Source organism: Tinamus guttatus, unplaced genomic scaffold (genome assembly GCF_059628265.1).
Source record: "Tinamus guttatus ecotype Peru unplaced genomic scaffold, ASM5962826v1 Tinamus_guttatus_pri_ptg001150l, whole genome shotgun sequence".
In the NCBI taxonomy this organism is placed as follows: domain Eukaryota; kingdom Metazoa; phylum Chordata; class Aves; order Tinamiformes; family Tinamidae; genus Tinamus; species Tinamus guttatus.
The window spans coordinates 108,397-134,685 of record NW_028289684.1 but is presented as its reverse complement, the minus strand read 5'-3'; the positions used below and the strand labels follow the sequence as shown (position 1 = coordinate 134,685).

The 26,289-nt window shown below is 44.7% G+C and overlaps 2 protein-coding genes across 2 annotated transcripts; one reads left to right on the top strand and one right to left on the bottom strand.

Moving 5' to 3' along the window:
* The first annotated feature begins 392 nt into the window (after positions 1–392).
* On the top strand, positions 393–19,001 carry RPN2 (ribophorin II). Its single transcript, XM_088538715.1, has 16 exons — positions 393–683; positions 1,761–1,856; positions 2,890–3,065; positions 3,959–4,034; positions 4,367–4,501; positions 6,277–6,453; positions 6,880–6,998; positions 7,391–7,496; positions 9,762–9,853; positions 10,399–10,513; positions 11,133–11,327; positions 11,840–11,926; positions 12,542–12,637; positions 13,562–13,637; positions 14,540–14,669; positions 18,606–19,001. The coding sequence occupies exons 1-16, from the start codon at positions 393–395 to the stop codon at positions 18,613–18,615; spliced, it is 1,977 nt and encodes a 658-aa protein (XP_088394841.1). The 3' UTR covers positions 18,616–19,001.
* A 3,859-nt stretch (positions 19,002–22,860) lies between these two features.
* GHRH (growth hormone releasing hormone) lies at positions 22,861–25,914 on the bottom strand. The gene is made up of 5 exons (XM_088538696.1): positions 25,756–25,914; positions 24,575–24,706; positions 23,960–24,064; positions 23,259–23,396; positions 22,861–22,924 (listed from the first exon to the last, which is right to left on the bottom strand). Exons 1-5 carry the CDS (start codon positions 25,833–25,835, stop codon positions 22,861–22,863), a joined length of 519 nt encoding a protein of 172 aa, XP_088394822.1. The 5' UTR covers positions 25,836–25,914.
* Positions 25,915–26,289: the final 375 nt, after the last annotated feature.

Sequence of the window (26,289 nt, the reverse complement as noted above, 5' to 3'; positions counted from 1 at the left end):
ACGGCCCGGCACGGCCCCGGTTTTCCCTCGCTGGCCCTTTAATGGCGAGTCCCGCCAGCCGCTCCGCCAATCAGAGAAGGCCACGTCCTCGCCGGAGCCCGCCCCGCCGCCCGGCCCAGCCGGGAGGGACGAACCATCCGCTCCCCGCGGAGGGGGGTGTCCCTGTCCCGGCTACCGGCAGCACCGCCGCCATCGGAGCCGCCACCGCCGCCGCGGCCACCGCTCGGACACGGCCCAGCGTCTCTGCGCTCACAGCCCTGCCGGGATCGGCTCCCTCCCGCGGAAGGAGCGGGGCCGCCCGCTCCCCCTCCTCCCCCGCCCTGTGGTGCGCGCCGGGGCGGGGCGTGCGGCGGAAGCAGCCGCCGCGCCGGGGCTGAGGCGGCGAGGACAACATGGCGGTGCCGGGTAGGGCGGCGCCGGGCGCGGGGAGCCCTGCGGCGGGGGCCGGGGCCGGGGCGCCTCTAACGCTGTTGTCTCCCGCAGGCCCGCGGCTGAGCCTGGCGGCCGCGCTGCTCCTGCTGCTCGTGACCGGCGCGCAGGCCCTGGCGCCCACGCACCGCCTCACGGGCCGCGACGTGGCGCGGCTGCGCGCGGCGCTCGAGCGGCCCTTCAGCGACCTGCGCTCCGCCTTCCACGGCCTCGCGGGGCTCGGCTGCCTGGGCGCGCGCGTGCCCGACGAGCAGGTGCGTGCGGGGCCTCCGCCTCCCCGCGCGGGCCCGCGGGAAGGTGCTGGGAGCAGGAGGGCGAGCGGCGACCCGCGGCCTTTCCTGCCCGGTTGTGCCGCGCACAGAGCGCGGGCAGCGCTGCGGGTTCTGGGTACCTGGCAGCTGGTAGTGACTGCCGGCCCTTCGCTTGAGTGCGGCCCTTTAGAAAAGCCTCTTTCCCCAGGGAGGCAGTGCCGCAGGCCCCTCTCAGCTTACTGCTCCAAGCAGTAGTTTCGCGATTCATCCATCCTCACTTTCTCACTGTGTTATTACAGCTGTCGGTTTCCCTTACCGTTGTATGAAAATTATTTCTGTGCGTGGCCTTGCTTGCTTTGCTGTCCTGTTAAATGGAGTTCTTGCTATATCTCTTTAGTTGCCACAACACATGCAGTCGGATCACTACATTCTTTCTGTCCAGAAAGTGCTTTAAGATATAAGGTAGTAATAAGGCAAAGGTCATGTCAGTGTGGTGCTTCTTGTCCATACTAATTACTTTGCAATTACTTTGCATCCGTGTTTCTACTTTAAATGTTGTAGGTTTTTATTCTGACCGACTTATTTGCAGGTACATGTTTACTATATGCTTGGGCTATAAACAGAAGTTTGTTATTCTCTCAAAAAATCAATAAATTTAGCTGTTCTGAGGCTATTTGGGGCAAGTCTCTCATGGATTCTTGTTTATTTATGCTACAAGGTCTTAACCATGAGATGTCTGAAAACATTTCCACTGCCCTCCTTGTCTGGTGGGTTCCTGCTGTTCTGCAGATTGTTTCAGGAGCTGCTGCTTTTGTTCATGTCAGTGTCGCTGGACTTTGAATCTCTCTTTGACAAGCAACATTCTGTGCGGTACTTAGCAGGGCAGGATCTTAGGGGGTTATTAGGTTCTGCTGCTTAACAAATATGACTGTAAGTTCCTTTTCTCTCTTTTCAGTGTATATAAAGTAGTCTTAGAGAATCATTTAAACCTTTTCTGAGTAGTCTTAGAGAATCATTTAAACCTTTTCTGAGTGGTTTAAGTCAAGACTGCTGCCATAATTTTGCTTCTCTTCCTCACAGGCTGCTTGCAATTTCATCAAATCTAATGTAGACTCCAGCAGTGTTGATTCCCTCTTCTACGCTGCACAGTCCATCCGAGTCCTGTCTGGGTGTGAGGTGAGTCTGAACCCCTAAACTCTGAAGGCAAGTCTTATCAAATAGACATTTACCCTTGATTTTGAGCATAATTTCTATTTTTTCTTTCAGTTAGCTGAGTAATTTATGAACTGTACACAAAGTATTTTGAAAATTAACAAACCCTCTTATAGCACACATTGTCCATAAATGACAAGTTGTAAGAAGTTGTTTTCGTTATGGGATATAGTTTAAAGAAGGATCTTTTAATCTTTTAATGTGTGTAAAAAGTGTGTGTAAAACCATGCTGCATCTTGGGATGAGGTATCTTCTACTACTTTGCATGTGCTGCCTATGTGCTGAGTGAGGCAAGGATCTGGCTGGTGGCAGCTCCTTTGTACTTTGCCTAACAAACAGTTAATCATTTCCCCTCAAACATTATTCATTGTTCTGGTTGTCAGGCTATTCTTGACTGGGAAGACTGCTCTTCTTCACATCCTTCCTTTCCCAGACATCCTTCAAGCACTGAGGCAAGCTGTACATGTGAATTCAGAGCTGTCCAGTGTCTGCAGTAAAGCCAGCTCATAGGTTAGGGTATTCTCTAGATTAAGCATCAGTGGCTTAGAAGAAGAAAGGAGCCAGCACGATTTTAATAAACTCACAAAAGATGCTTGAGTTAAAAAACTGTTTTGGATTTAAACTGGTTGGATGTAACCTCTGTGTTAAAACACTGCAAAAATACAAATACAGTCCACCCTTGCTAAATAAAGGGGAGTTATCCAAGTCCTATTTTTCATCAGTACCACTTGCTGCTGCACTACCCTCTGGCGTCAGATGAAGAGCAAGTCCTATTTGTGCTAGGATAAAACTGAATCCTGGATTATCCTATATAACTGAGAGTTGTCTGTAAAACTTAAAATATTTAATTAAACTGAAAAGTGATGAAAGATTAAAAGATCTTTCTCCAGTATATAGTAGTAGTTTACCAGTCAAGTGTATTGCTCCATGAAGAAATCAGCGGTGAGTAAAAGGATGAGTTTTTAAGGGTGACTCTGTTCCCTATGTTTTCCCTCAGGTTACCATTTCAAATGAGACAAGGGAGTTCCTCCTCGGAGCTGTCAGCGAGGATTCTTCAGTCAGCCAGATCTTCCATGCAGTTGGGGCCCTCAGTGGCTTTGGCCTGCCCTTGGCCTCCCAGGAGGCACTTAGTGCCCTCACTGCTCGTCTTAGCAAAGAAGAGAGTGTGTTGGCGTAAGTCTTTCGGGCAGAAATGCTTCACTGTCACACACAGACCTTCCAGGCAGTTGGATTTTAGTGTGAAAATGCTTTGCTATTTCCGTAATGTAGTTCTAGTGGAGCAGGTTCTATGTTTCCATTTGGGATATTCATCCAGTTCATTGTTGTTGTGCTGGGAAAATAAGAAAATGTGCTCTGCAAATGAGCTGCTGATATTTAGTTCAAGATTAATGGTTAGTAAAGAGAATGTATCCTAAAGAGACCTTTATTTTTAAAAAAAGTTTCGTAACAGATTTTTGACTTAAAGCCTAGCTGCAATTCTTTATCACTTCTTCAAGTTGTGGCAGAATTGATATGTACTTTCCCAGCCCTTTTTGTAGGCTGGATTGCCTCTCTTGTGAGGTGGGATAAAAAGAGCTGATCAGCAGAAGGAATTTTGGCACTTACCGCCAAATACTGTTTAAGTAATTTTTTTTTTCTGTGAAAGGGGAGAACAAAGTTTTACTTAAAAGATAAGGAAGAAATGGAAACTTTTTAAAGACTTGCTTTCTTCACAAAAATCTGGCTGCCTGGAAGCTTCAATATCAAGTTTAAGGATATTTGCTATGCGCAGTTCAGTGTTTGGTTTCTTCTCTGTCATTGAATCTGTAAGTTTCTGGCACAACTGATGCAACTGAACCTGTTTTTTATTTATTTATTTATTTATTTATTTTTATTTCTAACTGAAGGCTAGATTTCCACTGACCACCTCACGTTTATTACTATGAGTCAACTTAGAATCCGAGTATAGTCACAGCTGTTTTATACCTCATTCAGAATAGGAACTGTAAGTGCTTTGATTTGAATGATATTTGACTTTTGAGGAGGGAAAATCACTCACTGTTTTTTTTTGTTTTTCACTGCTGAAGAACCATCCAGGCCTTGGAGACAGCATCCTACTTGTCCCAGCAGGCAGATCTAAGTGGCATTGTTGAAGAGATAGAGGTAGGAATATGTTAGAATCTGTAATTAGTCAAAACATTATTTGAGTCTGTAGTGAATGATGTAAAAATAAAATGAAAAAAACAACCTATCGAGTTCCTTTCCTGCATAACCTGTGGGTTGGTTTGGCTACTCCTTTCAAACAGGTATTTTTTTCTGGGCTGCTTTAACTGAGTCACAGTGAACTGTGACATGAGAAGTAATGACTTATAATAAACTCAGTAAATGCTGCTTTTTTTTCCCTATATTTTTAAATTCCTGCTGTGAAATATTTAAGTGATCCCATACCTAATCTCTGTGGACCTATTTGAATGCAGTTTAAATAATTTTGTCAGGATCTTGTTGCTCGCCTGGATGACTTGGGTGGAGTGTATCTGCAGTTTGAAGAAGGAATCGAGACTACTGCACTGTTTGTTGCTGCTGCCTATAAGCTGTCTGACCATGTGGGTACAGAACCAGCGATGAAGGAGGTCTGTGAATGCTTTTTTCTTCTTTGCACACCATAGGTCACAAAATATCTCATTATTTCTGCATTTCATGCAGTTTTACGCGTTTCATCTCATGCAGTGAAAGCATTCAGTATATCTGGGTAGAATTTTGCCCAGAGCAAGTAATGAGTACAGGGAATGAAATAGGAAATGCCAGGGGGAATGTTATTTAACAGAATGTAGGAGGAAATTCCACCCTTAAGATCACAGGCTGACCTTTTTTTTCCACCCTCTCAAATGTACAGAAGGAATTGGCAAGTGAGGCCTAGCTTCTCTTTGTTTATTAAGACGGGCTGTTGAAAAAGCCCTCTTGTTTTAGAGTTGTTCCTGTATTTAGCACTTTTCTAACATTTTGCAGCACTTCAAAGTGTTTCGCAAATGTTATTTGCCTGCCAGGAAACGCAGGCTCCCTAGTTTGCGGTGTCCCAAAAGGTGACATTAGTTCCCAAATCCTTGATTGAGAATCCAGATGCAAAAATGTGGTCATTATGCTAAAATGAAAAACTGTTTAGAAAATTCTTTGTAATTAGATTAAACTATAGATCACTACTGCAAGCTCTGAACTTAGATTTTTTTTTTCTTTCTCTAGTAACAAGTTAATGGGGTGAGATAGGCATTTGATTGAAAGTAGCAGTTCCCCACAGTATGAGCCAAAGTGGCTGGATTGAGACTGAAGTCATTGCTCTTTTTCATATTGCTGCCAAATAGACTAAATGCAAAGTAATTATTATGTCATTTTTTGAGGTGGTGATTCTGTTGCACACAATTCAAACTGCCAGCATTCAAATGATGTTTGTTTTTTTTTAAAAAAAAAACAAAAAAAGCCCAATTAAAGAAAATTATTAAATATTGATGCAGAATTGTGCTGTCAGGAGTGCTGTTGTGGGGCTTTATGGCTTTATTTCTTGTGAATGCTGGGAGTGCCTGTTTTTTTTTTCTAGAAAGCCACAAAACTTTAAAAATTATCAGATGTATTATTTAAAAAAACAGCTCCCGTATTTTCCACAGTTTAAATCAGTGTGTCAGGATCAGGTTTGTACTCCATGCAAATGAAGAACACAACAGGATTGGTGCTGTGCTGGAGATGGGTAGTGTTCATCTGGATGCCTTCCTTAGGCAGATGATGTTCCTTGATTCTCATTAATACAAGCGTGAGGCTGAAAAAATAAGAGATAGTGATTTTCACTTAAAAGTGCTCTGTGTGCACAAGTAGGTTGGGTACCTCTTACTTTATTTGGGATTGTCTTTGTCTTCTCATTTCTGATTAGAACTCAGCCCACAGTATTTTGTGTAGGTCAAAGTACAGGTAACCCTCTCCATAGCCTTCCCTGCTTGGCGTGTAGCCAGGGCGTCTCACTTTGTCCTCTCCCACTGTTCCAAGAGAATTTTATGGCTCCTGAAGCCAGGCTGTCTTTGTGCAACTGCATGAGTGCAGGTCCTGCCTCTCCTGTTTTTAAGCATATTATTTGAAGAATTAGATCCAAATTCTGTCTTTGCAAGTTGGCTTTGTGAATTCTGGCTTTTTTTTCCCACATAATTACAGTGACTGTGGTTGGAACTTCCCAACCAAGAGTAATATGTTCCAAAAGTAGCAAATTAGGGATTACCTCATAACCAGAGTTATTCTAGAACAAATGTAAAATTAAATGTTTTTTAAGAATGATGGCTATATTTGTATTAAATAGCTTTGTACTGAATCAGCTTGCAATGATGAGGGAAGCTGGTGGTGCTAATCTGCGGTTTGTTTTTCCTTTCAGGATCAAATTATCCAGTTGATGAATGCCATTTTTAGCAAGAAGAATTTTGAGACCCTCTCAGAGGCATATAGCGTTGCTTGTGCTGCAGGTTCTTTATCCCGAAACCGCTACCACTTGCCTGTCATGATTGTCCCTGATGGACCCGCAGCTGTGTCTCACCATCAGCCTGTGCTCAGGGTGAGCTCTTGGTCTCAAATCTCATCTCATGGCTCAGTCCTCAGTGTTACAGGTCTGGGCCGACTGAATGTGTAACATGTCTTTACTTTTGGCTGCAGGTCTTGGGTTCTACTAAATCCTGAGTTTATTGGGATTTTCATAAAAATACTGCTTTTAGGAAATGAATGTTAGCGATATCTGCTTACCTGGGGCTTAAAGAGACCCTGCTTTAAAAAGGCACTGTGTAGAAGTCAGCTCTTTTTAATCAGAGCATTTAGCTTTCCCAGCTGTATTTAAAGGAATGTCGTGGATCTGGGATGCTGAGCAGGGGATAAATCTGTGGGTATAACATGGAAGGGAGAGCTCTTCTAAAAGCGAGTTAGCCTTGTGTGCACCGACATTCCTCTTGGGAGAAAAGGTTTCCCAAAAATTCTTGTTTTGTTGTAGCTGCAAGTGACCGACGTTATGTCTCAGCCGCTGACTCAAGCTTCTGTGAAGCTAGAGTATGCCAAGTCTGCATCTACCAAAGCCACTGTCCTTCAACAGACAGAATTTGCTCTGTCAGGGTAAGAAAGTAATGTTAATTTTACAGTTTGTAGGGAAAATGAGTTCTGTTTAAACGATATTAAACAACTTCTTTTCCCCTTTGTGTGGTCTACCAGAGAGATACTTGTGATGGGTTTTGTTGATAACTGGCGACTGAGCACGTTTGGTGGTGATACTGTTTTTTTGTAAGGTGACTTTTCTTCTCAACTAGGTAACTGCAAAATAATTTTGATTTCAGGGGAACTTTTGGGGGAAGAGAAATCCTGCACTTAAGCAGCACACAACTTTGGGTGTTTTTCTGTTTGCTGCCTGTTTAATCTAGCATATTTGGAAACCTCTTGTTACAACATGTTAGCTGTGAGGCTCTGTTAGTATCCTAGAGGATATCAACACGTTGCTTTTTCTGTCACAGAGACATCTTTGAGCTGAACTTCATGAGTATCAAACCTGCAAGTGGATATTATGACTTCTCCATCAGTGTTGATGGTGATAACCGATTTATTGCTAACAAAGTTGAGGTGAGTGTATCTCTTGATGGTTTTCTAATTACACGCCTATTCAGCGAAAAAGCATTTATACCCTCTATGGATACTGCAATTTGTAGTGCATTTTATTGCATGTTTTCCTGCAATGCATTGGATTTTGACTCAGGTTTATGACCAGTTACTGGACTAGTCACTGAAGAGCATTGTGCAAATTTCAGAACAGGTTTGTCACTTAAAGGTAGATGTGATAGCAGATGAACAAAAGGTAACAGTGATAGTGTTTATATAGCAACCCCCATTTTAAAGTAGCTTTGCAAAAACTGTTACTAAAATTGTTAGTTCCTGAGAGCATTCGAATTTTGAACCTGTAAGTCTTGAGACTTGGCTGGCAGGTGTCTTGTGATTCCTTGGTTTATGGGAGCTAAGTGTTTGCTTATGCATTCCCTAGAGCCCTAAAAGATGGACAAAGGGATCTTCTCTCACTAGGTAGGTATTGATGATTTCATAGTGGAGAAACAGTAAACAAAACTAAATATAAGTTGTATTTTCACACATTTACACTCCTTTTTTGGTGCAAAAAAAAAATCCTCTCCTCCAGTTATGTCTATTCCCAAGGTTAATTTTTGCCCCCAGTTATCTATTCAAGGAACTGATTAGCTTTTCAAATCTTGTGACATTGTCAACTTGGTGTGGAAGAGGGACTTATTTACAAGTGCTGACCTTTAACATGTGTATCAAACTGATGTTGTCATTGTAGTAGTAATGGCACTTAAGAGTGTCAAAAGGGGATTGATGGGTCCTGCTTAAACCCGCTGCTGGTACACAGAGGTACCAGCAGGAATGCATTAACACGGGGTGGCTTTGTGTGAACTGCTCCTAATCAGACACATTGTTATGGGGGAGGACTGCTGGGGGAACAGCTTTTTTTTTTTTTTTTCTTCCCCTTACTGTTATTAGCATTAATTGTCCTTAATGCACTATCGTTTTTGACAGTAATGAGCTAAACCAGTGGGTTATTACTCTAGGCAGAGACTGCATTTCCTGGCATTAAAATATTTGAGAGATGTTTGTGTAGTGTTCCGTTGGAGGGACTATGCACAGCAGCTCTGAGCTGCCTTCACTTACATTTTTTTAAATTATTACTTCATTAGTTCATCGTTCTTTGCGCCCATCTTGGAAACAAAATGAGTTTTTACTAAAGTCGTCTTGAATGGGATCTGCTCGTCTGTAAATTGTTTCAGGGATAACCCCTATAATGAGTTTTACTTTAAAATCTCAATTTAAAGGAATTGTTAAGGTTATTTTATTTGAAGTGTGACCTGGGCGGCTTGTTTCGTGTTTTTTATTTATTCTTCCTACAGGTTTTATGTGAATTATTTTTCAGGGTGAATAGGTGGGACTGATTCACATGAGCAAACCCATAATAACAAATCGTGGAATGAAAAAATGTATTGGCAATGAAACAAACTAAAATTCTCCAGAGGATTATTTATCAGCTGTGGGAACAAAAGTGCTAATTAAAAACTGTAACCCGCAGTAGCTACATATGTTTGAAAGGGCTGAAATGAGTCGAACCTACCAAGATCTGCTGTCTAGATTCTGTTTGGTGCTGCAGGGAGGGCAGGGAATCAATTCTTTGCTCCAGCTTTATGCAATATGTAGAACAAACGGTGATAAATAACAGGGCTCACTGGCTGCCCTGCATTAAATGATAAATATTGCTCCTCTCTGAAGGAAAGGCTGCTAAAATAGAGTACAGGTCGATGGGAATGGTTTGGCTTTTCCTGCTGGCAATAAGATCCACAGAAACCTCTCAGACTTTTAGGAGCCAAAATGTCACAACTGGTTGCTCTCAGGGGACTTTTCTCATCTCCAATAGCTATGCAGTAAGCAGGAGCGCATATGCATGTGTAGCTTAAGTCATATCATATTTAATAGCTAGTTTCTGGTCATTTAAGAAGAAAACCAGTCGGATCTGGATAACTGGACTGCTCCATAAAATCAGATCTCAAAAGGGCAGCCAACTCCAGCGTGACCAAGAAGCTGGTGTTTTCAGACCAGGCCTCTTGTGCAGAGAGGAAGACGACAGTTAAACTTAGTGACTGATGGAGGAGTTTGGCCAGAAAATAAGCTGGTGTGGATCATCTTATTCAGATTAGGCTCTGCCTTTGGTTTAGAATTAGTTTTCCTTAGGGGAAGGGGCCAGAAGAACCGAAAGCTGCAGAAGTGACCTTAGCTGTAAGCAGTCTGTGCAGGAATTGAGTGCTCCGAGTAATTCCCCATTGCGCTTGGTTGCAGTTGAAAGTAAAAGTTTCCACAGAAGTTGGAATTACAAACGTGGATCTTTCTACTGTGGATAAAGATCAGAGCATCGCACCAAAAACAACCAGGTAAAACTTAGTGTGTTTGTGCTTTTTGTTTTGTTTTGCCTTTTTGTTTTAAGGGAGGAGGATTGTTTGTTTAACTGACATCACTTAAAATATAATGCATGGAGTTTGACCTGAGTTGAACCACCTCCCCGAGGCCCCTCAGTGATTACCCTCCTCTGCTAAGTTTGTGTATTTGTTTTTCCTGCTCTGCTGCCATCACACCTTCGGAGGCAGCAGAGCCTTGGTTGAGTGAAATATGGGATGTTTCTTTTTTCTAAATGGGATTCCTTTGAACCTTAAAATAAAGTAATGTTTTTCCTTGAGAAAGGCAATACCAGTAACTCACAAAAGTCTTTCTAAAGAATTCCATTCATATTTTTCCTTTAAACTTACAGTAGAACAGAAAGTCATGTTAGTGTACCAAACTATTTGATAAAATAACTCCTCTATGCTGAATAGACTGCAGTGCTACTGCTCAGGTTTGTGTGTCAGTTTTTCTAACATAAGACCCTCTCTTGGAAGATCACCCCAACTGTGAGTGTTTTTGCTTGTTTTTCCCTCTACAGGGTAGCCTATCCAGCCAAAGCCAAGGGCTCATTCACTGCTGACAGCCATCAGAATTTTGCTTTGTCCTTCCAGCTGGTAGATGTGAACAGTGGAGCTGAACTCACCCCTCACCAGGTTAGGACAAAATCTCGACATGACCATGTCAGCCAGGTGTTCCATCATGAAGTCTTTGAGAGCAACTGTCATCTTAGGCACTCTGTGTACTTTGAAAAGCCTTGTGTTTCTCAAATGAAAGAGCACCAGTCTGAGAGGGGTGATTTCAGTTTGTCTATGCTTGCTATACATTAAATGAAGTCTTTTAGCTCTGATACTGCTTCTTATTCAGATCAACAGAATGAGTGAATGTGCTCTGAACTGTAAAAGTGCATTTCTGAGTTTTGAATATGGAGTGTTTCCTAAATAATCCTTTATGTAGACTTTTTCTCCCTTAAATATATGTATATATATATGTATGTATGTTTATATATATACACACAAGTAGTGGGGGGAAATACATACAGCCTGTCCTATACCGCAGTTGGATTTCTGGCCACTGTTGGTAGTGTGTTAATGTAGTTGCATGAAGAGTCATTGTACTTCACTTATTTTTTAGGCATCTAGATGGCCAGGCTCCAGTTTATGCTCCTACATTCCTAATATTGTGGTTTTTGTTTTGGGTAAAATCTTTCTTCACTGATGCTTGTAAAAAAATTACTTTGAGATCCTCTAGAAACATTACAATCTTTTCCTTCAGACTTTTGTCCGGCTTCACAACCAAAAGACTGGCCAAGAGGTAGTGTTTGTTGCAGAACCAGATAGCAAGAACATATACAAGTTTGAACTGGACACTTCTGAGCGAAAGACAGAATTTGACTCTGCCTCTGGTACCTATACTCTTTACCTGATCATTGGAGATGCCACCCTGGAAAATCCAATCCTGTGGAATGTGGTATGTAGCTGTACGTGTGATGATCTGGTTTTGATTTTACTGTCAGTCTAGCAGGAGCGTATTGTACATGTGCGGAAGAAAAGACAACAAATGTTGTAGTTCCTTGTTGTGAAGCAGCACCTGTGTAGCCAGTTACAGGCTCTGAGGCCTCTGGTTCATTTTTTAAGTTTTCCATCTCAAGTTTCAAAGCAAGATTTAGTTGTGTTTATCCAGCACATGCTGGAGTGGAAACTTCGGAGCCTTTGCAGACATGACAGCAAGCAGTTCATGACTTAGCTTTTGTATCCACGTGCTGTAAATAAGCCCAGCTTTAGTCATGGGTGAAAACAATTTTCTTCAACTGGAAACTTCCTTTTAAAATCTGATAACTTTTTCTTAGTCTACGTTTAAAAATCATGTCAATCATAGATTGACAAATGAGCAAATATGCTACAGTGTTGTATTAGGTTTTGTAGAGCTCTTTCTCAATATATTAAGGTCAGAATTCCTGAAGCTGTGTAATTTCATTTCAGGCTGATGTTGTTATCAAGTTTCCAGAAGAAGATGCACCATCCACAGTCCAGTCCAAGAACCTCTTTGTTCCCAAACCTGAAATCCAGGTACAGTCTAAAAATGGCTCCAGGGAGGGAAGAAAGAGGCAAAAAGAAAAAAGAAAAACGCTGTGTTGAGGGCTCGGCAAGTGGCTAGTCCTAATCTGGCTCTTTGGGTTGTATCAGAAATATATGAATATGAGAACAAAAAAGTCATCTTTTATAACAAGATTAATACTGTGCAAATAATAAAGGAAAGTCAGAGTTACTGTTTAATGGGAAGAAATTCGTTGCAGTGCTGAGTATGAATAAACAAGCTAAATCCTGCACCTGTGAGAGAGCAGTTGGGGTCAGTAAGAAGATTCAAACATGAGAATTTGACTAGACAAGCACCAGGGAAAACCCTCCGCTTCTGAAGGCATCCACTGCTCCCTTCTGGCCATCTAGCCCTCTGTGCTGATGACAGGCTAACGAGCACATGGAGGAGCTAGCTAATTGAGCAAGAGGTGAATGTGCATAATTGGAATAGACAATAACTTAAAGAACTGGCCTTTGTTTGGAAAGGGGTGCTCATCACACAGAAGAGCTGGGGGCAGCAGCTGGACCTCTGTGGAGCTAAAAAAACTGCTCTGTTGGAGTGTGACTCCTTCAAAGTTGGTTGTTTTGTTTGTTTTTTGTTTGCAGCATCTGTTCAGGGAACCTGAGAAGAGGCCTCCTACTGTGGTATCTAACACATTCACAGCACTGATTCTCTCCCCTTTGCTTTTGCTGCTCATTCTGGTGAGTGAACAGAGCACCTGATTTATTTATTTATTTCTCCATCCAGTCCAAAATCATATAGGAGATGGGCTAGCCAGAGTCTGGATTAACTGTAATTAGCACAGCACTGTTGCAGTCATACTCGGCAAAGCACAACTCTAGGAAGGAGATGCTCTAGGCATTTCAGTAGTACGTTTTTGAGGAATCATTGTCAGTGAAGGATGTTGGACTGGTTTTGTTTCTAAACTGTTGATTCTCAAAACAAAAAACAATACTACTGAAGGAGGTGAGCTGAGGTTCCCCAGCATGGTTCTGCTAGTGATCACTGAGTAACAGTGAGACTAGATTATGACCAATATTAGACTTTTTTCTGGGAGAAAAATAGTGATTCTACATTACCCTTTAGTATGCCTATCACAAAATCCACATCATTTAATTCCATCAGCCTGAATACAGTGTATGGACTTAATAGGTATTTGCATGTCTATTGTTGAAGCACTTAGCACTATCTCACTGTATTACCAGTTCTGATTTTTGAACTTGTGATAAAAAGAATTACAAAAAGAAAAGATTCTATATCACAAGTTCAAAAACAAAAACTCAAAAGAGCTTTTGTTTGCTTGTTTTGTTTTGTTTTTGTTTTTTAATGCAGTTTGGAGTTGTATATTTGCTTGAAGGTGGTTTTATGCTGGCCCTATTCCAGTCATGTTTGTGAAGGAGAATTGAGGAACTGCCTATTTAGAATTAGAACCAGCTAGGAACAGTTTCTGCTAAAGGAGCATACGAGAACTGTCTTAAAACTCAGTAGTAATTTTTGTCCGTGCAGTTGAAAACAAGTAGAAAAAATACTGTCCTGATTGAGCCAACTGGCCTGAAAGGTGTTTAAAATAAAAGCTTGTGTTTGTAAGGTCATTTTTACTCAAGTTTTATTTATTTTTCTTTCAGTGGATAAAGATTGGTGCCAACATCTCCAATTTCAGCTTTGCTCCAAGCACCATCATTTTTCACATGGGTCACGCTGGTAAGTGCCAAAGGTTTTCTGCTCTCGGTGACCTTCTCACCTGAAAGTTACAGATGAGAGTCCTGGTGGAAAATGGACTTGCAGCCTATTAACTATAATGACATAATAGCATAACATTTGTTCTCTTGTTTTCATCTGCCTTCCTGCTTTTCATGATTGTTAATATGGTGCTAACCGTGTTTTGGCCATCAGCTTGTAACAGCAGTTATTATCCAGGCTTCTCTCGCACACCACTCGTCTCTACTTAATAGAACTCTTTATTTCCAGAGGTCACATTTTCTTTATTGCAAGTTTACCCTTTGTAAGCAGGGGTTTCTGGGGGCTTGAGACCTGTGGGTTCACTGAGTGTATCTTTTCTTTAACACTCTTCCTGTTACCATCTAGGTCTTTGAACAGGCCAGATCTATTCATCCATTTCGTTGCTCTCTTGGTTGCATATTTATTGTCTTGGTAGAATTTCAGAAACGTAGCAGATTAGGAAAACACTGAATCCCCTCTTTCCCAGATGACAGTGTGTTACTCAACCCAAGCTGTTTTCCTTGGAAGCTTTATGTTGAAAGCTCTGTATTCCTGGAAATAGGCAAAGGTTAATATATTCCCTGTTGAAATCCAGAAGATCCTCCTCCTCCTAATAGCCTGAAACCTTTGTCCTACGTCCAAGATTATTCCAGAAGGGAGCTGCTTGCATCCATCTGTGTCATGTTTTTCTGCATTATGTAGACGCAGACACCTCCTTTGCTTGACAACAATGTGTAGTCTTTGGATGCGTCGGGCAGACCTTTGGAGATGAGTTACAGAGCTAGTGCATAAGCCTGGCAGTAAAACATAAAAATTATTCTGGGAATAACCAATAGTCTTTGCTTAAAATGCAACTTCTGCCTGAGCTCTGCCTTTTTTCACAGCAATGTTGGGACTCATGTACGTCTACTGGACTCAGCTCAACATGTTCCAGACTCTGAAGTACTTGGCCATTCTGGGTGGTGTCACGTTCCTGGCAGGCAACAGGATGCTGGCCCAGAAGGCGGTGAAGCGGTAGGTCGGAGACGGACGCGCTGGTGAGAACGATCCTAAAATCCCCAGGGAGGAGGAGCTCGCACAGACGCTCCCTGGAGTCAGTAACTGATGGAGCGATGAACCCCGCTCTCAGTGCATAGATACTGTGTGTATAGGGCCACTTGCTGTAGTGATCAGGTGCACAGAGCTCTGGGGGTGCACGTGTGTGCACTGCCAGGTGGAAATCTGCCCTTGGAAGATGTTCTCCCTGACAAGGTTGTTTTACTACATGGCATACTTAGCATTAGGCTGTTACAGTCCTGCTAGATAATGATAACTGCTGTAAGTGTGAGAGAGACCCAGATTCTCTGGCCCCCTGAGTTTTAGGGGAGGGGGTTCTTACCACTGTCTTCGATTTCCTGCTGGGAAGTTAGACGAAAGGAAAGTAGGTGCTCGTTGGAAGTACACAGCAGCAGACAAGGGGCGACAGACAATCAGCAACAGGGAAAATTCTGACAAATGTTGTGGGTGGGAAAATTGATTGAAGGTAATTGAACACTGCAACAAGTAGCTCGGGCAAGTTTTGAGACCTTTTATCTCCGGAGTTATTCCAAACTTGCCTGAATTAAGTTATTCTGAACTTGTCCTGTGCAGGCTGTTCAGAGCAGGTCCTGTTTTGAGCTGGCTGCTCTACCAGATGATCTCTGATGGGCCCTTTCCCAGCTCTGTTCCCAAGGAATGCGATCCCGACAAGGCAGAGCTGTAAAACTGGCCATGGGTACCTCTGATACGGCCCAGTGCTGCATTGCCCAGTATGGATGTGCTCTCTGAATGCTTATATATGTTGTCTTTGTTAGGATGAGATTGATTCTTCACGTTTGTGCCCTGTGCCATGCAGTGTCTCAAAAAAGCACCGTGGCTTAGGCAGTTTTCAGGCTGCTCCCCCACCCAAGCTCCCAAAACAGTGCGTTCATCAGAGGTCACACTCTGCCCTCCTTCACTCCTGCCACGTGGGCTTTCCTTGGGAGCAGCTCTGTGTGTAAGATGTGAACTCCAACCCTTTCGTGCTAATGTAGAGTTTGGCCTTGGAGTTGGCTTCGTGACCTGCTTTGACATCAAACCGGAGCTTTTGTGTTACTGCCCCTTTTGTGCCATTACAAAAGTTTGTTCTTGTGCACATACCTGTATAAATACTCTTGGATTTTCATTTTTTTCTTACATTATATTAATACTGGGCCAAGAGATGCAAGAAACAAAAATAAATGGAATTTTGAGGGATTTCACATTTGTTGCCTTTAAAGAAGATGGTACCTGCCCAGCTGTAGTAGTAAAGACTCTTACTGTGACCTGGCCTTCTCGTGCTGTCCTTTCCAGTGTCTTAGTCCTGCTCTCTTGGATGCCCAGGCCCCTCGCGTGTGGCACTCTACTCTTCCTAGGATGAGAATTCCCGTTGGCAGTTTATTGCCAATGGGGCTATGCTGTGTCATTTTGATAATGTTTCATTTCTTAACTTGAAGAATAAGAATAAAATAGTAACAGAATTCCCAATATACAGATTTTGGGGAAAGCAAAAAAAAAAAAATACAGTGAAGCTTTTTTCTAAATGTCTTAGCTCAACCAAGGCTTCTGTTAACACATAAATGCAGATGGCTGGTTCTTATATCAGAACTGTGCAGGGGGGTGTCTGTTTGCTTCTGCACTGTAAATAACTTGGAGAAGCTGTAACTGCAGTAGCAAATTTGAAAGTAAAACTTTTACTCCGGGCTCTTTACCTGATTTTCAAGCTCCTAAAAGACATCTTTTTGTTAACGTGCTGCTAGTCTGTCCCAGACGCTGAAGTGCAGTGATAATTAATGAGATTGCTCGTGCAGGCAGAGCTGCCATTCTGCTGTGGACATGTCCTGCGTCAGGAGTGGGAGCAGGACCATCTGCAAACCATGTTTATTTTCCACAGAAGTTACCAGAAGGCCTGGTTTTGCCTTAATTTTTTTTTCTTATTTTTTTGCATTTCTGTCATTAGCTCCAGTTCCTGGAGCAGGGCTGCTTCCTTCCTCCTCCTCTGAACCTTTCTTCCTCTCTCCTTTTGGCAGGATCGCTGCAGAGCAGAGCAGTAGGTTGGCAAAGTATAGAACGCTGCGGTAAAAGGGGGTATTGCTAGTGACCAGCTCTTCTAGAAGTAAGGGCCTTTTCTTGACATTTGCCTTTCTTGGGCATGCTGGCTGTTTCATTTCACTTCCATCCCACATTCCCTGGGGAAAAAAGATACCTTAGCTGAAGATGCTGCTTTTTGCCTTTTTTTTTTTTTTTTTTCTTCCAGCTTGGCTTTTTTGGCTTTAAATCACACTGCGAGTGTCCCCCGTTACAGCTGGGTTTGCATATTGACAGGTGTCCTCTGAGACTGAGTCACCTTCACGAGACTCCTGAAGCATCTGCAGTCTCTGTGGTGGAATGTGCAGGTGTATAAGTGTGGATATACCGCCTCGTACACCAAGCAGCTATAGGGGACAAACTTAGATTAAGCCCTATCGCTTCTATAAATAAATTGTGAGTACTAGCAGTTATAGGAGAAGCAGGTGGAAGTGGTTGCTCCCGTTTTCCTGTTGTTGCTCCCCATCCTGCTCTGCGGTGCTCTGGTTATCCGGCTCCCGGCGCTCCTGCTGCTGTAGGGCTGAGTGATGCACTTGGGGGCGGTGAGGGCGCTGTGTCACCAGCCAGGTCACCACCACCTCGGTCAGGGAGGACATGACCTGCTCGTCCCTTCATCTGCCTGCTGGCCTAAACTGGCCATAATGGCTTAGTCAGTGGCAGCAGGAGCCAGGCCCTTGTGCTCACACACACTCACCCAAAATGTCCCCGGTCACTCAGCCTTGTTAAAAGCTTCACTCCTTTTGGTTCAGAGCAGGTAAGGCCCCAGGTTGGTGGGTCCACAGGCTGCTCCACGTGTGGTCGTGCAGCGTGTTGTCCCTGTAACGAGGGAAGGAAGAGACTTTTGTGAAAACTGTGGGCGTTTGGTCCTCATGTCCCATAGGGCAACATGCTGATATTTACCTCTTCTCTGCCTTGAGTTTTTGGGGGTATTTGGTCACAGAAGAAGCTATGACAAGTAACCAGAAGGGAACAGAGGGGGATGAATACTGTCCTGGTGTGTTTGCTGGACAGACAGGGTGCAGTCCTAGCCCCTGGGTGCTTCTGCTTTTACCACAGCTTTGGGTCTGTGCTATTGAGCTTTTCTAGCCCATAGCTAAATGTTTAACAAGTGTTTTCCACAGCTTCTAATTTTTCTGCTTCTCAGCGTGACATTTTAACTCCTTAATTCCCCATGGGCTTTGATTAACCTCGGAAGATCTTGGAAAAAAAAACACAAGTTGGGTGTTGCTGCCGTGTGCACTTCCCTAACTGCAGAGCTTTGTGATGGCTCAAATGTCACCTGAGGCTGAATTTAGTGAGTTGTGGGGCTGGACTGTCCTGTGCTCAGCATCCACAGCTGTGCCTGGGTCTCCCTTCTTGAAAGGAAAAAGGACGCCCCAAAGGTGGGTTTGCTGTGTCCACATTAAACTCCTCCATCCACGTGGAGCACAAATATCTTTCTTTTACACTTGGGTACCTTTTTTACATGGGTTTACACTTGGACTTACTGATTCAAAGTGGGCAAACGTCCCTGTTTAAAGAGGAAAAGGGGCTTAAATTAGCCAGGGGCTTTGCATGCAGCCCTGCTCTTTTGATTTATTCAGTTTTATATTTTGCAAAACTTGTTCATTTCTTTTGCACCAGAAGTCAATCTTCATCTTGTTTAACCATTTCCATTCTCCTTGAATTCAGTCCTCAGTTACGTTGCAGTACTGCTCTTAGCACTTCTCTCTCTCTCAAAAAAAAACTTCCTTTGACAGCAAATGATAAGTTTGGGGGTTCATTTACTGTGCAAGGAGATGGGGTGTTTTTGCGTGGAAAATTAATTGTTTGCATTTCTTTTTCCAGAATGCACTAGTGCCAGAAGAATGGAAGAAATGGAGAAAAGAAAACAAATGTCTTCAGGACAGAGGTGAAAAAATAACTGAAAGACCAAAAGAAGGAAGGCAGAAGCAGATTTTTTTTATATATATATAAAGTCAAGAGGGTTCCAGTTATACTTTTTTTTTAAAAAAAAAAAATCTTGTTTTTCACAGTTGTGTTTAATGCTGCTTGAATGTTTTTCATGTGAATCCAACAAATTCTTTCTCCTCTGAATCTCCCCACTCCCTCTTTCTTCTCCCAGGACATTTTATTTCCTAAAGGAAGCTCAAAGGAAAAAAAAAACCCAACAACTCTGCCTTTTCCTAGGTACCCTTCCTCATCCCAAACACATTGTGAATAAAGAGGAAAGAATGGGTTTGAGTTTGGTTTCTGATGTCTCCAAGGCTCTGATTTGTAGCTGGGTTCATATGAGGGTAAAAAGCTTTTTTTTATGGGTGACTTTACTGAATCAGCCCAGGCAGGCTTGGTGGCCCTTTCGGGTGAGCTCAGCTTCTCCTCTACTCTGGAAATGACCTTATTTTAAAAAGTAACTTTGACTTCCTCTCCTCAGGTCATTGTTTGCGTGCGCCTTCAAGATCATTAAATAGTCTAGACTTTAGCTTTATTGAAGGACACATTAATAATAACGAACGTAAAGGGCAAACCCCAAATGTCCTCCTAATTAGCAGTAGTAAAACTGGAGCCTATTTTGCAGACCTGACATGGGATTATCCTTGTGCACTTTATAGTGTGTCTAAGTGAATGTCTTTGGCTGACATCTCGCTGGCTCATGGCACCTGCAGCGCTGCTTGTTTACCCTTTTCTTTGACTCCTATCAGCAGTAAATGAATGACCTAGGAAGGAGGGGGAGAATGTGGATCACTTGGGGAATAGCAAAGATTTCTAGGGAATTCTGTGCTTATTTCCATGCTCAAAACTTACGTTACTTCTAGTCCCTGCTTTGCCCCCAAAATGTGTGCGTTGGCTCCTGTTTGTCTCAGTGCGGCCGCATTGACTCTTTCCTGCTGCACTTGAACTGGAAGAGTGCAGTAAGTTTATAATAGTTTCTACTCATTAGATCACTGTGAACGTTGGACAAAACACAAGTTTATTGAACTAGTCCTTCAACCTCTTCTGCAGCCCTTCCAAGAAACTGAAGGGCTCTAGGACTAAGCATTTTAAGCAAGAAATAGTTAAGCTACAGCTTGCTTTGTTTCATCCTGGAGTTCCTGGTCACTCAGGCAAATTCCCTTTGAGCGTGGTGTTTGTTAGTGCTCGCATATCCCCTTTGTTTTATATATTTGGGAAGAGTTTTTACTACCTCAGACTGGGGAAGATCCTCCAGTACATCCCCTAGAGAAGAGCTCTGCTATGTTCTGCAAGGCGAGTTCAGATGCATAAGAGAAAAATCCTCTAGTTCTGCTATGACTTTATCTTCTCCAAGCTCTGCATGTGACTTAATTTTCTACCTTTCCTACTACGTGTTAGCAAAGGATGTTTTTATGACTTTGGCTTCTTATTCCTCAGACCCTTTCTGTTCTGCTTTATTTGTTTCTACATTAAATCTGCCAGAGCTTGAGCATTTGTTTCCTCGTTTAGACACAAACTACATTTTCAAAGGGTTCCCCTTTATTGCAAATAGATGTGCTCAACCATCTATGTATTCATCCATGTATAGGTATTTTGAAAGTTTTTTTTTTTTGGTAGATCTTATGATTTTAAGTCTCCACAACAGTTTTTATGCCGCTTAGAAAAGGTTTATTCTTTTGCAACTGCTTCTTCTTAACAGGCTGCTTCATTTTGTGATGCTCTTTCTTGGAAGGAGCTCCTAATGCGTTTTTGAAGTGTGTTGTGATCTTTGTTACAGAACAGCTTTTCCGAAACATTTTGAACCAGTCTCCTCAAGACCAGTTCAAGTAGTTTTTCTTTTTGTGGCTTCTCTGTCCAGCTGCACTGTGTGGCAGAAGGACGTCCTGCTGCATCTTAGTGGGACAGTTTTCTTCCTGCATAAGGGTACCGCACTTCCCATTAGTACATTTCCTGCTGTCTCAGCCTCCCCTCATTGCTTCCCATCCTGCTGAGGCAGTTTAATATTACTCTTATCCTAATGCTAGAAGTGTAAAACCTGAAAAGGGTGCTGTAATCTGTAGGGGTTTGGGACAGGTGACATCTTACTCCTACACAAGCTGCAGCCGGTCACCCTGGAGCATGGGCACCTGAAGAAGAACGGGATGGTCCCTCCTGCAGCCTCACAGCACTGATCGGGTGCATGGGAGGAAGGTTTCCGGGGTCTTCCTCAGCGTATTTCTAGACTCCTGTTGATCTCTTGGCACTTGGCCTTGCCTGGGAGCTGAAGCTTCATTAGCACAGCTTTTACTCACCCTGCTCTTGCTTGCTGTCTTTAAGCAATGTTTTCCCGTTGCACAGGATCAAGAAACTTAACATCTCAATAGACAAAGAGCCATCTTGACCTGCTGTTGCACAGGTTTATTTAGAACAACTTTTTATTTTCTGCTTATGATGGGAAAGCAGGGCCCATCCTGCTGTTATTTACATCTCTGAAGATACAGTTATTACATGAACAAAGGAGAATTGGGGTGACAGGGAAGGGAGTGGCATTCTTCCAGAGCAAAGATGTAGCTTCAGTTTAACTCGGGGCTAGCTCTGTAAGAGCTCAGATGTGATGAAAGGGCTCTTATTAAGGAGCTAATTAACCACTCCTAGTGGTGTTTGTAAGGAATGGTAAGATGTGTGGATTTCTGTCTGTCTTCACCCTGATCCAAACTGTGCCTTCAGCCTCTACTTAGAGGAGGCTGTAATCCATTTACTAAGTTACCTAAAGTGTGTCTTAGTGGCTACCTACTTCTTAATGGGGCCCTCAACCACAGCGGTGACTTTGCAGACTTCTTGCTATGCTTCATGATTTGGAAGGCTTAATGAGTAGACAGTATCTCTGCAGGATTAGGAGTGTGCTGGTTGTCTAGCCCCATACAAAGCAGCCTTAGGTTAAACCTCAGAGGTATTTTTCCCTCATTCAATAGAGACCAGTATTTAGAAAGGGAATTAAATAGTAGAGTGAAGTAAATTAAGCCGGGCTCATAATTGCATTCCTTATCCAGCAGACTGAGGAGCGTACGCGTCAGTTCCCAGCTGGGCACATCCAGGAATGTCTTCGTTGCTGTGAATGACTTACTGTGCGTCCTGTCTGTGAGCTCTGAATTATCCTGGACAGAAGCAGGAGGAGAACAGAGGATTGCAGGAGTTATTTTTGAGGACACAGAGGTTTTTTTCACTCTTTAGAGGTTTCTCCCAGTCAACCTCATTTGTGGGAAGAACCAGTACGTGCGAACAACCAACTCGAGCTTAGCAGAAGGGCTAAGAGATGCTGAAATGCCACGTTTTCCCAGCTGAATCCACAGCCATGATTTAAGAAATGCTCTTCTGGAGCTCAACTAGAGGTGTCTTTCCCTTTTTAAATGCACACGTGGGCTTTTCACACCCTTTCAACTTGTGCTGACTAGGGCTGGACAGGATTAATTTCTATGAAAGGGCTGTAAGATGAAGCTGGTTCCTCTAGGAAAGCCAGTGCTTACATGAATAAAAATGTTGCTGGGAATGGGCTGCTAGGCTGGCTGCTGGCTGGCTCCTGGGATCGGCAAGAATTAAACCATGTTTCAAGTTCCCCGTGACTAGAAGTCACCTAGGAGTGAGGGGTGGAGGAAACTAAAGACTCCCTCACACCACCTATTCCGTGCAGGGAGAGGAGAAACCTGTGAGGTCCCAGGGATCTAAGGCAGGATTCCTGGGAGGGACTTTTGTCTGTCTTTATTCTAGCTTAGACACTCGAGCACCTGATCTCAGGTAGCTTCAGAGGGCTGCTCTCGGTTGCTGGAGGCAGCTATGGATTGCCTGGTTCCCAGGTGTCCCCAAGAGCACCCAAGTTCTGCTGGATCTGCTGCTAGACCTGCCTGGGGATCAGTGTGTGTGAGGGCTCCGGCCAGCCCTGGAACGCGCCCTGGGGAGTCACTGCAAGGGTTTTGCATCCCTCATGGTCTGTCCCTTCAGAATGAGGCAGAGCTTTTACCCTTTGCTCAGTGACAGCAAAGGGACTCAGCTGTGCTAGGGGAGAGCGCTCAGACTGCTTGTTCGGTGCACCCTGGGAGCAGTGTGTGCCACAGGGAAGTGAATAGGCAGGGAATGATACTCACCAGAGCCCAGGGAGATGAAAGGGGGAAAATATTTACATGAGCTTAGCCAGGGTGCTGGGAAAGCCTTCTAAGTGACTGCTGTCGATGTCCTGGGGCCTGTGAAAGAAGAGAGAGTTGGACAGTCATGACATAATTTGGGCTTGAGAGAGAAATTCTCTTTCCACTGCTGTTTTACTGGACTCTGTGCACCAAGGAGACAAACAGTGACCTGCAGCTTTGTGTGATTCTGGCTGGCTCGGGGCAGGCTGCTCCTTATCCACCCCTGCTTGCCCACGGATGGGCTCTATGGACAGGTAGGAGCTTTGCTTTTTCCCCAAGTGTACTTGACGGATAACACTTAATCCAGTAGCTTTGCTTTTGGAAACCAAGCAGCAGCAAGAGCCTTGTCTTATTCCTGCTGTGGGCAGATCATGAAACGGTTCCCACCTACCTTTGATTCTGCAAAATTGCCCCCAGGAAGTCCCTTAACACCATGCGCTGGTGGTAGCGGCTGTCCATGAGGATGCTGTCCGACTGGCGCCGCGTCAGCAGCCCGGGCACCCCTTCCCCTGCGCCGCTCTCGCCGCCGCTGTCACACAAGGATGGGAGCCGGGGTTAGCGCTGCTTCCTGAGGAGCTCGGGGCTCTTTGCAGGGCTTTTCAGTCCCGCACTCCAACAGGGGCTCAGGCAGAGCAGGGCAACCAGCCGGGCTTCAGCCTGGGCCCATTCTGTGTCATTTCAGTGAGAAATTGCTCAGCTGAATTTGCCTCCTGTGTTAGAGAGATCAGAGCTGGGTTGCACCCACCGGTTGGTAGGAGTGGTAGCGGGGAGGCTGTTTCTGTGGTCAGACTGGGGCCAGGAATAACTGTTTCTACCACATAATGGTCACTGCAGATGTTGTCCCCATAGATTAGGGCCTGTTGCTAACAGGGTAGACAACTGACCTGACACTGATAGACTGCTCAATAACAGCCATGATTAGGAGAATCCCAGAAATGTGGGTGTAGGATGCCCCTGGGTGTGGGGAACAGCAGGAGAGACTGTTCTTGTTGCAGAGGAGGGTAGTTCCTAACTTTCCTACATGCACAAAAGAAACTGCCCGTTGTAATTAGCAAAACAGTAGCCCAAAGCCAGCAGGGTGAGGTGCCTTACCCAAGCCGCTTGCCAATGATGGTCTGTAAGAATTTCCGCGCGGAAATCTGCCCCAGGAATTTGCGGTAGTTGTCAGTGAATATGGCATCAGCGTGACGCTGCATCCTAAAGGTGAAAGACAAGTGCAAGGTATGCTCACTGAGCTAGGAATGAGCCATCTGGGTGAGAAACGGGTGTTTCGGATGCCAAAATACACCAGAGGTCACACTGAGATCGGGGCAGGGACTGTAAAATAAATGCTTGGTGTTGGACTACTCTAGTGACAGAGGGTTAGAGGATTTGGGCAGTTCAGTCCTGCCAGGCAGTAGCAAAACTAAATACTACCTACTGTGCTTCAGTATCTGTACTAAAAACATTCGTGCCAGAAAAGCAAAGGTGAAGTCAGAGCACCAGTGGGAAGGAGGAAACCCACAGGGCTGGAGGGGCTCTCTGGGACAGGAGTGAAAGGAGCCTCTGGCAGCTCCAGCCTGTGCTTGTACCCAGGCTCCAGAAACCCTCCTGCAGATGCAGCACAAGCTGCTTGCAAGGGCCCCGCTGGTGCAAGGATGACTCCTCTGTGCTGCAGGCAGAAATCACCTTCCCTGCTGCAGCAGCGCTCAGGGCTAAGGTACAAACCTCTTCTCGGCGGGGTCTGCTAGCAAACCCTCCCCGTCCTGGTCCTCCGCCGAGCGGTTGTGGCTCTGCAAGGGGCTCTGGTCCTGCAGCTGGAAGTTTGTGGCCTTGCCAGGTACAGACCCAGTTTTGTACCTGTAAGAAAACCCCAAGGCTGGTCACTAAGCGGGCTGCAGCGTCAGGCAGTGATCGGTTGTCTTGACCTGTGCTCCATGTTCTGTTTTTTCTCTATTCCTGCCATTTCCAGATCATCAATAACCCAAGTTTTGTCTGCTGTGCTTCTCAGCTAGAAAGTGCCTCGATGCTATTTTAGCAGCGAGGAGCATTGAGTGCGTTTCCCCTTTGCAGAGCAACCAGGGTTCCCAAGCAAAACTCCTCTGATTCTGGTATCCCTGTGCCAGGGCTTTGTTGCAGAAGTCAAATTTATCCTCTGGGATGGTGCAAATCCACAGACCCTCTGTGCTCAATCTTGTGCAGGCACCCATTTGTGACAGTAGAAAATAATACTAATTTTCAACTGTCAGAAAGGAAATACTTGACATGCTATTAGCTCTCATGTTCATGCACTGAAATATCTGCAGTGGTGACTTCAGAGCAGGTGGCCTGTGGGCACAGTTTTTTAACGAGTGATGGAGCTGGTAGCATTGGTTGCTCGGGAGATGTCAGGTTTCCTTTTGGAAAACTCAGCATTCAACCCCAAAACCAACCCTTTGGGCTGAAATATTCCACACCAGCTGCCTGCCCCCTTTGGCAAGCAGCCTTAGGCAGCAGCATTCCCAAATAGGAAGCTAGGGAAAAGAAGCAAGTTTACTAGTGCCTGTGCCAAGGCAGGGCTGAGGGCTGCAGCCAGGCTGCTGTGTGTGGAAGCAGCACTGGAAGGGGCGAAGAGCTGAGGAGAGCCACGAAAAGCAGAGCTGGCTGCTGTTCGCTAACCCAGGCGTCTCCCCAACTTTCCTACATTTCCTGATTCTAGAGCATGTGCCGTGGACTGGCTTCACTTCACTTAGGCTTAAAGAGATCCCAGGCTGTGTGTTCGCCGGGATCGTTTGCTGCGCTCAGCACTGAGGTGTATCCATCAGTGCTAAATGACTGGGAATTGCCCCTGTGGTTACTCTTGTTATTAAACATTTGGCCTTGAGAGATGAGGCACGTTCAGGGTGCGGGCGAAGCATTCGCGAGCCTACCTGAGAGCTGGGTAGAGCGGAGAGGAGATGGAGCACGCCACTAAATGCAGCAAGAGGAGCAGGGTGGCCTTATCCAGCATCTTCCACCCTCTGGAGTCACCTGAAGTGCAAAGCAAAGGCAGTCAGTGGGTCGCTATAGAGGGGAGGGTAAATGTCACCTTCCTTCTTGCTTCTCTTCAGCATGAGCATGCTGGAAAACAGCACTTCACATGGGCTTCGCGTGTGCTGTGTCCAAGCTGATGGACTGATGGACTGAGAACATCAGGGCAGGGAACTCTGGTTTTACTCGGACACCTCCAGGCGCCTTCCGGAATGTGGCTCAGCAAAGCGAGGGGAGGTTGGTTCAGCACTGCCGTGGGGCTCATCTCACACCAGGGAGGTGAATATCAGCAGCACCAGCAGCGTCCTGAGCTCCCGGGCAGGCGGCGGGCGAGACGGTGCCTCAGAAACGGGGTTTCTGGCCACCAGCTCCATCCCCTTTGGCGGCTGCCCATGTTCCCAGCCCTCTGCAGCCTCCCCCTCTGCTCCGCACAC

Coding starts and splice junctions, on each gene's coding strand:
- RPN2 (XM_088538715.1), top strand. CDS start 393: ATGGCGGTGCCGGGTAGGGCGGCGCCGGGCGCGGGGAGCCCTGCGGCG. Junction 1,857..2,889: donor GAGTCCTGTCTGGGTGTGAG/GTGAGTCTGAAC, acceptor GTTTTCCCTCAG/GTTACCATTTCAAATGAGAC. Junction 6,999..7,390: donor ACAGAATTTGCTCTGTCAGG/GTAAGAAAGTAA, acceptor TTTCTGTCACAG/AGACATCTTTGAGCTGAACT.
- GHRH (XM_088538696.1), bottom strand. CDS start 25,835: ATGCTGGATAAGGCCACCCTGCTCCTCTTGCTGCATTTAGTGGCGTGC. Junction 24,707..25,755: donor CCGCTCTACCCAGCTCTCAG/GTAGGCTCGCGA, acceptor GTTTTCTTACAG/GTACAAAACTGGGTCTGTAC. Junction 23,397..23,959: donor ATCATTGGCAAGCGGCTTGG/GTAAGGCACCTC, acceptor CTTGTGTGACAG/CGGCGGCGAGAGCGGCGCAG.